A 12,321-nucleotide genomic window follows, 5' to 3' on the forward strand; every position below is an offset into this window, starting at 1 on the left:
CACTTCAGTACTTCATGACTGAGGAAACAGACCATTCCAGCCAATGCCAACATCACCAGCTATTTGCTCCATTTCAGAGATCTCAAAACGCTGACATTTATGGAAGCTGTCAGCTCAAGAGGCCCACAACGACAGCTTCCGTGTACACCAAACTCACATATGGCACAAGCAGCAACAAGGGGAACTTCCCTGAACCCTCTCAACAATAAAACCCTTCCCCATCACACAGCGAAAACGCCCAATTTCTCTAACAGGGTGGTCAAGGACATTTATGCAACACAGCCACCTGCAAAAGCTGCTGCAGGGCAGGAAGGGCAGGGAGTACCCTTCTACAGTGCCTTACTACTGTCAGAGAAGGACTTCACACAAGAACACCTGGGATCTCATTGCAGGTCTCACTGATGCTGAGAATGCCGAAACACTCCCTTTCAGCCCACCTCCCTTGCTGCACTGCAAAAATTGCAACTTCTGCAGACAGCTCCTTTTTTCTGTGGATACTCCGAGCAGAAGCACACACCTACTTGCTGGTTATTTATGGAGCTTTCTGCCACAACGGGGCTCCCACAGCCACATTTCAGTTGCTTGGACCCTGCACAAGCAGCACCACACACACTCAACACCAAGTGTTCCATGCCCTGTCATCACAGGCTTCAAAGCCCAAAAGAGGAGGATGCCAGGATTAACAGACACAAACCACCCAGCTAGAAGCAAAGTGTGCTGCTAATCTTTCTGCAGCAAGCCTCCTCCACACAGCACAGTACAGAAACTTCTCCAAGTCTCTGTCTATTAGAAAAAGTTAATGAAAAAAATACAGGAGGCCTTGAGAACTGCCTTCCTTTTGCTGGGAAACTGGCAGGCACAACAAGCCAACTAAGCAGCCAATATCTAACAAGGTCGGATGTTATTCCAGAAAACCTTTCCTCAAAGTCATGGCCTAAATACACATGGGACTTGCACACAGACAGAATGGAGCAAAAATACTTTGTGTTCTAATGGTACCTTTTTCCATGGCCCCTGGAAGCCCTCTAAGCACATTAGCAACACTGCCCTGGCCGTCGGAAGGAGTAATTCTCACCCACCAGAGCTCACAGAAAACACGTAGCAGAAACAACAAACTCCTGACGATCAGCACTGACCCCAGCATCCTGCACTCTGGTTACCTCCCATCTAGCAACTCACTACTTAAAAACTCACCATACACAATCTGTTTGCCAAGAGGAACCATCAGCCAGCCAGCATGTGCAACCCAGGGAGGATTTTGTCCTAGGAAAACATGTAAGATTCAAGCACAGCATTTGATCAAACTACCTATCCACTCCTTTGCAAGCTTTTTACCGTATCCATCAGGTTACAAAAAACTGTATTTTCTTGATATGATCTATACTGTTAGGCTTTTTAATTTCTTCTAGCCCATCTGCATCTACAATGCATTTTTCTTCTGCAGCAGCAGAGCCTGACAACCCAAGGGAGTCACCTGCATTACAACAACATCTATGAACTAGACACAGTCAAAAGAGAAAAGACAGCAAGTATAGGTAGAAGCAAAGAATCGTCTCCTACCGATAATGTCAATTCTGACCCCTGAGGAAGGTTTTTTACCGATCCTGAAGTCTACAGCTTTGCACTCTTTTGATAAAGTTATCAGATTTGGTTGAAAAAAGAATACAAGGTCCTGCTGTCACAAAAAACCTCCTTCTTCAGATCTTGTTGGTTGAGGTAAGAAGTCAAAAGGAGAAGCAGAGAGCCACATCTCAGTCTCTCCCGGGCAGCTCAGCAGCCAGTGAAAGGGTACAATTTCCCCACTCTAGATTACCAGTCAACAAAAGCCTCATTGAGGATTACTGGCTCCTTTGCAAAATGATGATGTGCATGCTCTGCTCTGTCACGAAAACCCTTTCTGCACACAGTATCGTAATGAGTAACAATCTGAAACACCCAGACTTCACGACACAAGTAGCAAGTTTTAGCTGCTACGGGGAAGGCAGATACCTGTAAAGACACTCGTCCCAGAAGGAACACCCCAGTCCAAAGAGTCAATAGTGCAAAAAATCCTCCTCAAAGAGGCTCTGCATCTCAGGCTGGTCCCATAAGGTTCGGTGACTGTGACTACCTGCCGGGCACATACCGTGTGCATGCACACAGCACCCTGCCTCCAGAAACGCCGCTGTGCCCAGCCTGCCTCAAGACCCTCTGCAATAAACAGGCACCATCACAGCACAAAATAAAACGAAAAGCAACAAGCTGCTATTAACACACTAAAGACGAGATGCGTCCCGGCGCTCCCACTGCCTTCATAGCCCTCACGGGCTTTCCCAAAACAGTCTGACTCGAAGTCTTAAACCCGCAGACGGAGACTCGGCCAGGTGAGGCCCCTCTGACCGGAGGAGGGAGGGAAAGAGGGAGAAGAGACCCAGCAGAACAGGCCCCGCAGCATCTCTATGCACGGGGGGCACGGCCGCTGGCCGTGGTAAAGGCAAAGCGCTGGGGCCCCGCGGGCTGCACCGAGCGAGGCGAGGCTCAGCACGGCCCAGGGGACCCCGCGGGACGGGGAGGCCCTGCCACTCACCTGCGCCGGAACCCGCGCCGCCCTCGCCAGCACTTCGCCCAGCCCCGCCGCGGCTACTTCCGCCGGCCTGCGTCACTTCCGCCCGCCCTCGCCGCAAGCCAGCTGTCCCCGCGGGGCTGCGTGGGGAGATTTCCTGGCGCGGATCCGGCTCTGGGCTCGTGTAGCCCAAGGGCGGCTAAGTCTGCCGTTTGGTGCGGACTACCGGAGGCTTCCAGAGGGGAGTCCCGCCGCTGAACTGCCCCTGCGAGTTCGCCCTGGGCTTGTGCAGCCCACGGGCGGCTTCTCCCGCGCCTTTTCCTTAGGTCTCCATACAGGCCACCTGCATCCGATAGCGAGTGTGTGCACACACAGAAACACGTTCATGTAAACGCAGGAGCTGTGCCTTGTCAGTAGGAGAGGGCGTTGACGTGCCCGACACTGCAGGTGTTTCAGGAGAGCAGACACAAAGCTCTAGGAACACGGATGTAATTTATTATTCGTGTCTGATCGCTCGTTTGTTATACGTGCCAAGCTTTCTTACAAACTACTGGAAAGCTGTTGGAACTTGCAGCAGCTTTGATATTAATGTTGGTTGGTCACTGATTGTAGTGCTCAGTTGCCTTTCAGCCTTTTGACAGAACCACGGAATCCCAGGATGGGTCAGGTTGGAAGGGACCCCAGTGAGTCATCTGCTCCAACCTCCCTGCTCAACCAGGGTCATCCCAGAGCACAGTGCACAGGATTGTGTCCAGATGGTTCCTGAATATCCCCAGTGAGGGAGACTCGGCACCCTCTCTGGGCAACCTGTTCCAGTGCTCAGTCACCTGCACAGTAAAGAAATCCTTCCTCGTGGTCAGGTCAAACTCCCTGTGGTTCAGTTTCTGCCCATTGCCAATTGTCCTATTGCTCGGCACCACTGAGCAGAGCTTGGCTCTGTCATCTGACACCCTCCCTGCAGACACTGACAGACATTGGTGAGATGAATAGAGCTGAGACATTGGTGAGATGAATTCTCTGAACACGAGAACAAGGCACAGATTCTTACAGGGACTTGGACTGGACCAGGTAGGCCCACAGTTGGGGAGACTCACCACAAGTGACCTGATGCTTTAGGAAATGAAGCACTTTTCCACTGCTCTTTTTATCCCTTCAGAAAACTAAAATACTGTGGCAAAATTACAGCCAGAAACAAGTTTTATCCCTTATGAACACTGAAAGCACTTAAATCTATAGATTTCTGTTCATCTTCACACTGGACAAGAGAGCACCACTGATTTTACAAAAGGCTTTGGCAGATGCAGTGGTGCAAATAGAGGGTCTCTCTCACACTCTGAGGCTTTGCTGGAGCTGAATTATGAATGATTTCTCTTGAATCCCATGAACACCTTTCAGTTCTCATGCTTAGACAGAAGGGCAGAGAAGCCTTGGCATTGGTTGTGTTGCAACATGTTTGGATTAACCAAGGGTCTGTTTAGACTGACAGCCACTTGAGGTTGAGCTACTCTGACTCCAGGGAATTTAACAAGTAGTTGTAAGGTCACTTTGACCTTACTAATGTTTGGTATGGACATGGTGTAAATGAATTCAGTAAAAAAGATACCCTGGAGGTGTACAGGATATTTGATCCTACGTGTCTCTGAGTCAATTCACTAAACCAGATAGTCTGAGTCATGAAAGGGCCTGTTTGAGTTATCGTTCTTTGGAGTGGTCCACCCATCTTTTCCTCCCAAACCCAGGAGAGATGTCTATGGAGACATAATGAATTGCTAGCTGAATTTTGCTTTGCTTGAGTAGTCCTCTGATTATAATCATAAAAAACATTAACTTTGTCCCTTGCTCTCTGCTGAAGCCAGCCTGTACCTTTCTGTCACACTTCTCATGGAAATGGGCAGCACTGAACTCTGCAAAACTAATACGTGTTACTCGAGCTATATCTCACCTAAAACTACTCTGAGGGTTAACCAGACAGAACTGGTCAGCACCCACTGACAGTAATCCTATCCTGAGTGTAGGGTGGCGTTCAAGCCCAACAGCCATACGCATTTTTCCTCCCTGGTTTTTCTCACGCAGGCTGCACAGCTTCTGCGGCCACACACAGTGTCTCTTAGCATGCAGGTGAAGTGAGGAAATAATCTTTTTTGCCAGAAAGACATAATATATACTCAGAATATATTCAGTTTTAATTACCACAAGACAGGAATGCTTCCCATCAAAACTCCCCAGAGTTTTATGTATCTTTTCTTCATTCCATTAATTATTTACCTTCAGTTTTAATAATACAGTTAAAGGCACTATATATAGCTTATGCTCTATCAATAAATCATGCTCGTGTGTCTTCATATTTATCCTATAAATTATAAGTACCAAAACACTTGCATGATCTGCTAAGCAATTCTGGCAAAGAAATTCCCACCAGAGCATCGCTAAGAGCCTTTGGAGGTGAACTCAAACATTCCTCACTCAACAAGAGCTTTTTTATGTCATTTTTTTACTTTACGAGGTTGTCAGTCTTCTCAGAAGTCCCAACAATCTCCTTCATCCTCTTCTTATAGCTTGCCACAAGCAAACAGTTTCATGTGACTTTCTGACCTTTCATCAAAACCAAAAATCCACAAAATATCATAAGGGCAATATGTACATGCTATTTTCCCCATCTCATAAGTCCAAGGCACTTTAGTAGCAATGTGATCCATGATCCGGGCTCAGTCCAACAAACTACTCCTTCGGTTGCATTGCTTGAAATAGTTCTCCCGTTTGTTCAGCAACCTCCTTCATCTTCTGACGTGCTTCTTCCATGGTGGTGGCAGCATTATGAACAGTGACACAGCATTCTCCATCCGTTAGGTTTAGCATCCCGCATACTCCGTGCTCTTTCAACAACACCATGTCCAGGGCTAACCGATTCTGCAAAGCCATTTTTGGTACCTGTTGGGCCTGCAAATTCAGTTTCCCATAGGCACGTTCGGTCCAGTTGCTCAACACATGGATTTGCCTAGTTAAGTTCTCCAAGACATATTGATGCCGTTGATTAACTCCACTGGGCACAAAAAATAATTCTAAGTCTAAAGCAACATTTTGGCCCCAGGTATAATAGTCAGGGACTTGAATTCCCTCAATCCAACCTTTTGCATCTACTGGATTGCGGATTTCTCTCTGCACCTTTTTGTTACAATAAAGTGTATAATTGAATGTTTTAGATGGACACATGGTAGGAAACCCAATAGTACACTGGAGTCCAGCCATATCATACATGTTCAAGTGGGAATACATTTTCCCATCTGAACATGCCCATACTGTTCCCCTCGGAGCTGGATATTTGGCTTGTGAACACTGATACAGGTCGCCTCGGGGAACTTCCTGTGCTTCAGTACTTGAATTCAAGACCCTTCTTGGGTCAGGGCCATGTGTAACGGGAATACCGCAGGATAGTGCTGTCTCCGAATTTTCGTAAGACCCATTGCATCGGGTGTCTCGATTTAGATAGCCATAGTTGGGATAACCCCAACACGTACACATGTCCCGGATAAAAGTTCTCAGCTCCGAGATATACCAAGTTTCTATCGGCTCACCTGCACCAGTGGTACAATCTAATATACGGGAACAATTCAGAAAGGAAGTCTCTGATTTACTTTGGATGATGCTTCTGGTGTTCCTCACTTTCCAGCAGATGCTCTCTCCATTAGGTAGTGTGATCTGCTGGTCCTTACAGTCCGATTTCCCCACTTCCCATTCCACTATTTCCCCTGTGGGGGTCCTGGAGGCCCATTGTAGGGGAGATATGGGGTCAAAGATTTGTTTCAGAGACCAAGCCCATTCATAATTTGTTTGGTTAACTTGGTGTGGGGTTCCTGGGTTACTGGGGATCTGTATACACCATCCTGCATCCCAATGTAAATTGTACTCATGTTCGAAAAACCCACCCTCAGCAGGAGAATCCCACCATGGTACAATCGTGCAAGGGATAGAAGTGACATTTTGCAATGTCTCAGTAGGGTTAGCGTCTAATGATCGGTAACATGTCTGATTCCATAAATGGTTCCAGGTAGAGTTGTGTGGGAGGTGGTAAAAGGCTTTCTTGTATTCTACCCATGTCCCATTTGCAGCCCATTGTTGTCCTTCCTTCTGGTCTAGGAAGGGGGACTCGACCATTCCCCAGGTAACATTTCCTCCTGTTTTTTTAAGGTTATCTAGTTCTCTTGTTAATATTTCTGAAAAATTTAACCAAATCATCATAAATCTAAGCCCCTCTGATGCAGAGTTGGGGAGGTTAATACATATTCCTTGATTCGTGTGGTTCCAAATATGCATAAATCCTTGTATCAACTCCCAAGCTAAATTTGGCTGAGTATCCTCATTCTCAATCAATTGAGACAAAATTGTACACCCATAAAATAAGAATAAAAACTTTTCCCACACCATTTTTCTCCAGTAAAAAGGCAAAATAGGCTTAGTAAAATCAAACTAAAAATATGCAAAATGGTCCATCCACTCAACAGTTGAAAGTGTAGCTCCAGCAGTGGATTTCAGATAATCTGTAAAACATATATGTGCATAAAAACAAAACATGATTAAAAGGAGGGAACCATCATTAACCACCCATACACAGAGGTTAAGTGGTTTTTTTAAGGTCAGAGGTACCAATCCTACTCTTGGTAATTCTACCAAAACCAGCTGTTCTGGGTAATGGGGAGGATTTGTAGGGTCTTTGGCTTCTTTTGTCCCAGGAAGTATGAGTGGGGATTGAAGACAAAAGGCTGAGTCATGGGCACTCCTTAACTCCCCACCCAACTGTGGTCAACCAGGTTCATGAGGTTTCAGGGCCCTCTTCAAGAGCCCATTGGTGCATTCAATAATACCATTTGCCTGGAAGTAGTATGGGGTGTGAAAGATCCACTGGATTCCCTCATCCTGTGCCCACTCTTGAACCACCCTGACAGTAAAGTGACTACTGTTGTCAGATTGGAGGTATTTGGGCCATGGCAAATAACTAATCCACAGCTTCAGTCCCTTTACAGTGCTGTACCCAGTTGCTTGTGCTACTGCCTCAGCCTGAGTGAGCCCTGACATTACTTCCACCCCAATGACAACATATTGCTTTCCCTCTGACTTCAAGAAAGGCTCTAGATAGTCCACCTGCCAGGTCTCCCAGAGGCCTTTTCTGTGTCATAAGTGAAGGGGAGCCTCCTGCAAAGGGTGTTGTTTCTCTAGTTGGGTACAACACTGGCCACAGGCTGAGATGACTGTTACACAGTTCCTGAGTGACAGGCCACCCTTTGCTACCAGCTCCCTTAAAAAGATCCTTAACTCCTGAATGGCCTCCCTTTACAGGTAACCTCTGTAACAGATGCTCCCATTTTAATTCTTCTCCCTTTACTGCCATACCTGCCACACAGGTCAGTTAATCTACCTGATTATTCAGGAGGTGATCCCTCTTCTGGTGAGTAGCAATCCATCCCACCAAGAGACTTCTGCTTAGCTGTGTTTAGGATGTCGTCCCACTTCTCTTGCTGGCACACTGGGAACCCGATTGACCTCCCACGGGTTTGTTCGCAAAACAGGAGCCATCCAGTGCACCCCTTAAAAGCAGCATAGGAGTCCATATAAATAAACACTGTTGGTTTTAGTTTCAGCCTCTCTAAAAAACACACTGCACATGGCTACCAATTTTCCCATCTGAGCATTTCCTTCTCCCTTCATCACAATTCAGCTTGCACAAAAAACACACAGGGCTCCCCCTCAGTATCCTCCTCTCCTTTGGAGGATGCATCAGTGAACCATGCATTTTTCACGTGGGGCTCAAATTGCGAGGTTGGTTTCATACATGATGGGGGAAGCTCCTGGCCCAGTTGATTGCCTGATGGTTCTTGTATTTGGAGCACTTCATGTGCTCCCTCCTCTACCTGAAGCACATGGCACTAATGATATAATTGCACATACCAGTGCCCCAACCCTGGCAGTGTTCAAAGCCAGGTTGTACAAGGCCTTGAGAAACCTGGTCTAGTGGGAAGTGTCCCTGTACATAGCAGGGGTGGTTGGGATTAGATGATTTTAAGGTCCATTCCAACCCTTTAACACTCTATGATTCTATGATTTTCTGAAGTGGATCTGTCAGATGTATTGGACCTAAAGCCTGATATCTGATATAACCCAGCCTCAAAGATTAACAATTGTAGGCCTTCTTCACGGATAGGGGTCCAGTCCCAGCTGGTCCTCTGGTATGTTAAATCAAAAAGGGCACTTGCCATGATTGAGAAATTTGGGATATGTTTTCTCCAAAATACCAGCAGACCCAGGGAATACTGTAGCTCCTTCTTTCCAGGCATTTTAACTTGTTAAAGGATAGCCAAGGTTTCAGGGAGAATACACACCATTCCCCCCCTCCACCATATACCCAGGAACTTCACCTTGGCAGATTTGGGGTTGCAGCTATTCTGCTTGAATTTGGAACCCTAAATTTTCCAGTGAGTAATTATCTCTGCTTAGATTTCTCCTACTATTGTGCATTGGGACCACCCACGAATATACTGTTAATATATTGATACATTTTAAATCCCTCTGAGGGAGAAAGCATATACATAGCATTTTCTCCAGATGCTAGCATTACCATCACTGTCACGGTGCAAGAGCATGCCCACATGGACAGGGACAACACACTCACTGACTCTGTTTGCTCTCCTTCTCACTCAAATCTCCCAAGGCAAAAATGTTTTTCTTCCTGACATGGTTCTCCTGCTTTAGTTCTGTCTCACTCTTTCACCACCCTCTTATCGGTAGAAGCCATGCTACTTCCAACCATCTTCATTCACTGCCCAGGACACTTTGGGGAGATTTATAAAGACTTTTACTTCTGTGTACAAGAGAACTTACCGGGAAGACAACTATTCCACCTCCCATCTACTAGGCAGGAAAATATTTCTAACTATTACACCCACCTCTTATTCCCTTGGCCTGGGACCACCAATCCATTTCTCACAGGCAGCAAGTAGAGTGTTTGCAAATGCATTACACACGAACGGAATCACTGAGCAGCAATAACGCTGCAGACCTGACACCCTCCCACACTTGCTACGTTGAAACAATTTGTACCTATTTGATCTCTTCCACTTCCAAAAGCCCATCAGGACTCAGTGATGACTTATTGGGAAGATGGAAAGGAAAGTGGATATGGATTTTTAAAGGCACAGTTATCTGTCATATGGACAGGCTGTACGCATGAGAAAGTGCAAAGCTTGGAAGTGAATCTCTCTCTTAACCTCAGACCAAAACGAAGTGCAATCACTGGGCAGGCACAGCCACTGCCCTGAAGCCAATGTCTGGTCTTATGCTATTCATATCCTACTGGACTGTAAAACACATGGGGAGCTACCTTGTGGGAAAAATGCTGACAGAAACAAGAATTACTTCCTGCAGCACTTATGAGCTATGCTTGGAACTGTTATACTCCTCTCAGGGATCTCGCTCTTCACCAAGGTCGGTTAGGTGTGATGTTGCTGGTTCTAAGAGAACAAAGGCAGACAGGAAGTTTTACATTTGGTTGGTGCTTTTAGTCAAGGCATTAGTGTAAAACCACCAACCACCTCAGACTCAACAAAATCTCTGGATTTGCAGGGCTTGCAATGTTTCCAGGGACTCTCCATTCACTTCAGTACTTCATGACTGAGGAAACAGACCACTCCAGCCAATGCCAACGTCACCAGCTATTTGCTCCATTTCAGAGATCTCAAAACGCTGACATTTATGGAAGCTGTCAGCTCAAGAGGCCCACAACGACAGCTTCCATGTACACCAAACTCACATATGGCACAAGCAGCAACAAGGGGAACTTCCCTGAATCCTCTCAACAATAAAACCCTTCCCCATCACACAGCGAAAACGCCCAATTTCTCTAACAGGGTGGTCAAGGACATTTATGCAACACAGCCACCTGCAAAAGCTGCTGCAGGGCAGGAAGGGCAGGGAGCACCCTTCTACAGTGCCTTACTACTGTCAGAGAAGGACTTCACACAAGAACACCTGGGATCTCACTGCAGCTCTCACTGATGCTGAGAATGCAGAAACACTCCCTTTCAGCCCACCTCCCTTGCTGCACTGCAAAAATTGCAACTTCTGCAGACAGCTCCTTTTTTCTGTGGATACTCCGAGCAGAAGCACACACCTACTTGCTGGTTATTTATGGAGCTTTCTGCCACAACGGGGCTCCCACAGCCACATTTCAGTTGCTTGGACCCTGCACAAGCAGCACCACACACACTCGACACCAAGTGTTCCATGCCCTGTCATCACAGGCTTCAAAGCCCAAAAGAGGAGGATGCCAGGATTAACAGACACAAAACCACCCAGCTAGAAGCAAAGTGTGCTGCTAATCTTTCTGCAGCAAGCCTCCTCCACACAGCACAGTACAGAAACTTCTCCAAGTCTCTGTCTATTAGAAAAAGTTAATGAAAAAAATACAGGAGGCCTTGAGAACTGCCTTCCTTTTGCTGGGAAACTGGCAGGCACAACAAGCCAACTAAGCAGCCAATATCCAACAAGGTCGGATGTTATTCCAGAAAACCTTTCCTCAAAGTCATGGCCTAAATACACATGGGACTTGCACACAGACAGAATGGAGCAAAAATACTTTGTGTTCTAATGGTACCTTTTTCCATGGCCCCTGGAAGCCATCTAAGCACATTAGCAACACTGCCCTGGCCGTCGGAAGGAGTAATTCTCACCCACCAGAGCTCACAGAAAACATGTAGCAGAAACAACAAACTCCTGACGATCAGCACTGACCCCAGCATCCTGCACTCTGGTTACCTCCCATCTAGCAACTCGCTACTTAAAAACTCACCATACACAATCTGTTTGCCAAGAGGGACCACCAGCCAGCCAGCATGTGCAACCCAGAGAGGATTTTTTTCCTAGGAAAACATGCAAGGGATAAGAAACGCTGTCAAAGGACCACACAGACCTTTACACTCCACAACATAGTGACTGTTATGTGCACACACTATCATTCGCTGTTGCACACCCTGTCTGTACCAAAAGTCTCAAAAAATAGCTGTCTGTCACGCCCTGGACTTCCCACGGATACTGTCTGAAAAGCCCACCAGTGCTGCAGGAAGTTTCACGAGCGCACTTGGGACCAGAGGTCTAAGCCTGACTGGAAGAAAACAAGAGAGCACAGAAGGCAGTAAAGGTACAGACTGCTTCAAGGGTCAGGATGCACCTCTGAAATAACCAACTTCAGCTCCAGCATGAGCCTGAGAAGGAAGGTCAGTTAGGACAGGGAGCGACCCCAATCACCAACTAAGGCAGCACCAGTGGGTCAGAGAGAACGGCGTTTACTTGACATAGAAATGCAGGTCCGCAATACTCTTCCAGTGCTTTCCAGAAGCAGCATTTAAGCCTCTGAAGTAGATCCTGCCAACCCCTGACGCCGCTCCCGCAGCTCAACCGCCGCTCACCTGCGCCGGAACCGCGCCGCCCTCGCCAGCACTTCCGCCCTGCTCCGCGGCAGCTTCTTCCGCCCGGCTACGCCACTTCCGCCCGCCCTCGTCCCGAGCGCTGTCCCCGGCTGGGAATGGAATTGAACGAATTGGATTTTCATTTTATTTTTTATGAGTTAATCAGGGCCCTGTTTCCCTGACACTGCAGCTAAGTCTGCTGTTTGGTGGAGGCTACTGGAGGCTTTCAGAGGGGAGTCCCGCCGCTGAACTGCCCCTGCGAGTTCGCCCTGGGCTTGTGCAGCCCAAGGGCTGCTTCTCCCGCGCCTTTTCCTTAGGTCTCCATAC

At 47.2% G+C, this 12,321-nt stretch overlaps 2 protein-coding genes across 7 annotated transcripts in view; both read right to left on the reverse strand.

Moving 5' to 3' along the window:
- RPAP1 (RNA polymerase II associated protein 1) overlaps positions 1 to 2,377 on the reverse strand; it is a 41,478-nt gene extending 39,101 nt beyond the window's left edge. For all 3 annotated transcript variants that reach the window (XR_001921962.2, XM_018082806.2, XM_018082805.2), the window contains exon 1: positions 1,990 to 2,377. The gene's annotated coding sequence lies outside the window, so the exon portion shown is untranslated. The remainder of the gene's footprint in view (positions 1 to 1,989) is intronic.
- Positions 2,378 to 4,697: 2,320 nt separating this feature from the next.
- ERV3-1 (endogenous retrovirus group 3 member 1, envelope) lies at positions 4,698 to 12,034 on the reverse strand. Of its 4 annotated transcripts, XM_018082989.3 has the most exons (4): positions 11,876 to 11,956; positions 11,379 to 11,448; positions 7,953 to 8,121; positions 4,698 to 7,077 (listed from the first exon to the last, which is right to left on the reverse strand). In XM_018082989.3, the coding sequence occupies exon 4, from the start codon at positions 6,962 to 6,964 to the stop codon at positions 5,261 to 5,263; it is 1,704 nt and encodes a 567-aa protein (XP_017938478.1). In that variant the 5' UTR covers positions 6,965 to 7,077; positions 7,953 to 8,121; positions 11,379 to 11,448; positions 11,876 to 11,956; the 3' UTR covers positions 4,698 to 5,260. The 4 variants fall into 4 exon arrangements, with proteins under 4 accessions (XP_017938478.1, XP_017938481.1, XP_017938479.1 ...); XM_018082992.2 differs by lacking the exons at positions 11,379 to 11,448; positions 11,876 to 11,956 and adding an exon at positions 11,995 to 12,034; XM_018082990.3 differs by lacking the exon at positions 11,379 to 11,448 and having other exon boundaries at positions 11,881 to 11,994.
- Positions 12,035 to 12,321: the final 287 nt, after the last annotated feature.

Source organism: Manacus vitellinus, unplaced genomic scaffold (assembly GCF_001715985.3).
Source record: "Manacus vitellinus isolate BGI_N305 unplaced genomic scaffold, ASM171598v3 scaffold_6_pilon, whole genome shotgun sequence".
Classification (NCBI taxonomy): domain Eukaryota; kingdom Metazoa; phylum Chordata; class Aves; order Passeriformes; family Pipridae; genus Manacus; species Manacus vitellinus.

Excerpts from the sequence above, each read along its gene's own strand:
- ERV3-1 (XM_018082992.2), bottom strand. The coding sequence starts at position 6,964 with ATGGTGTGGGAAAAGTTTTTATTCTTATTTTATGGGTGTACAATTTTG.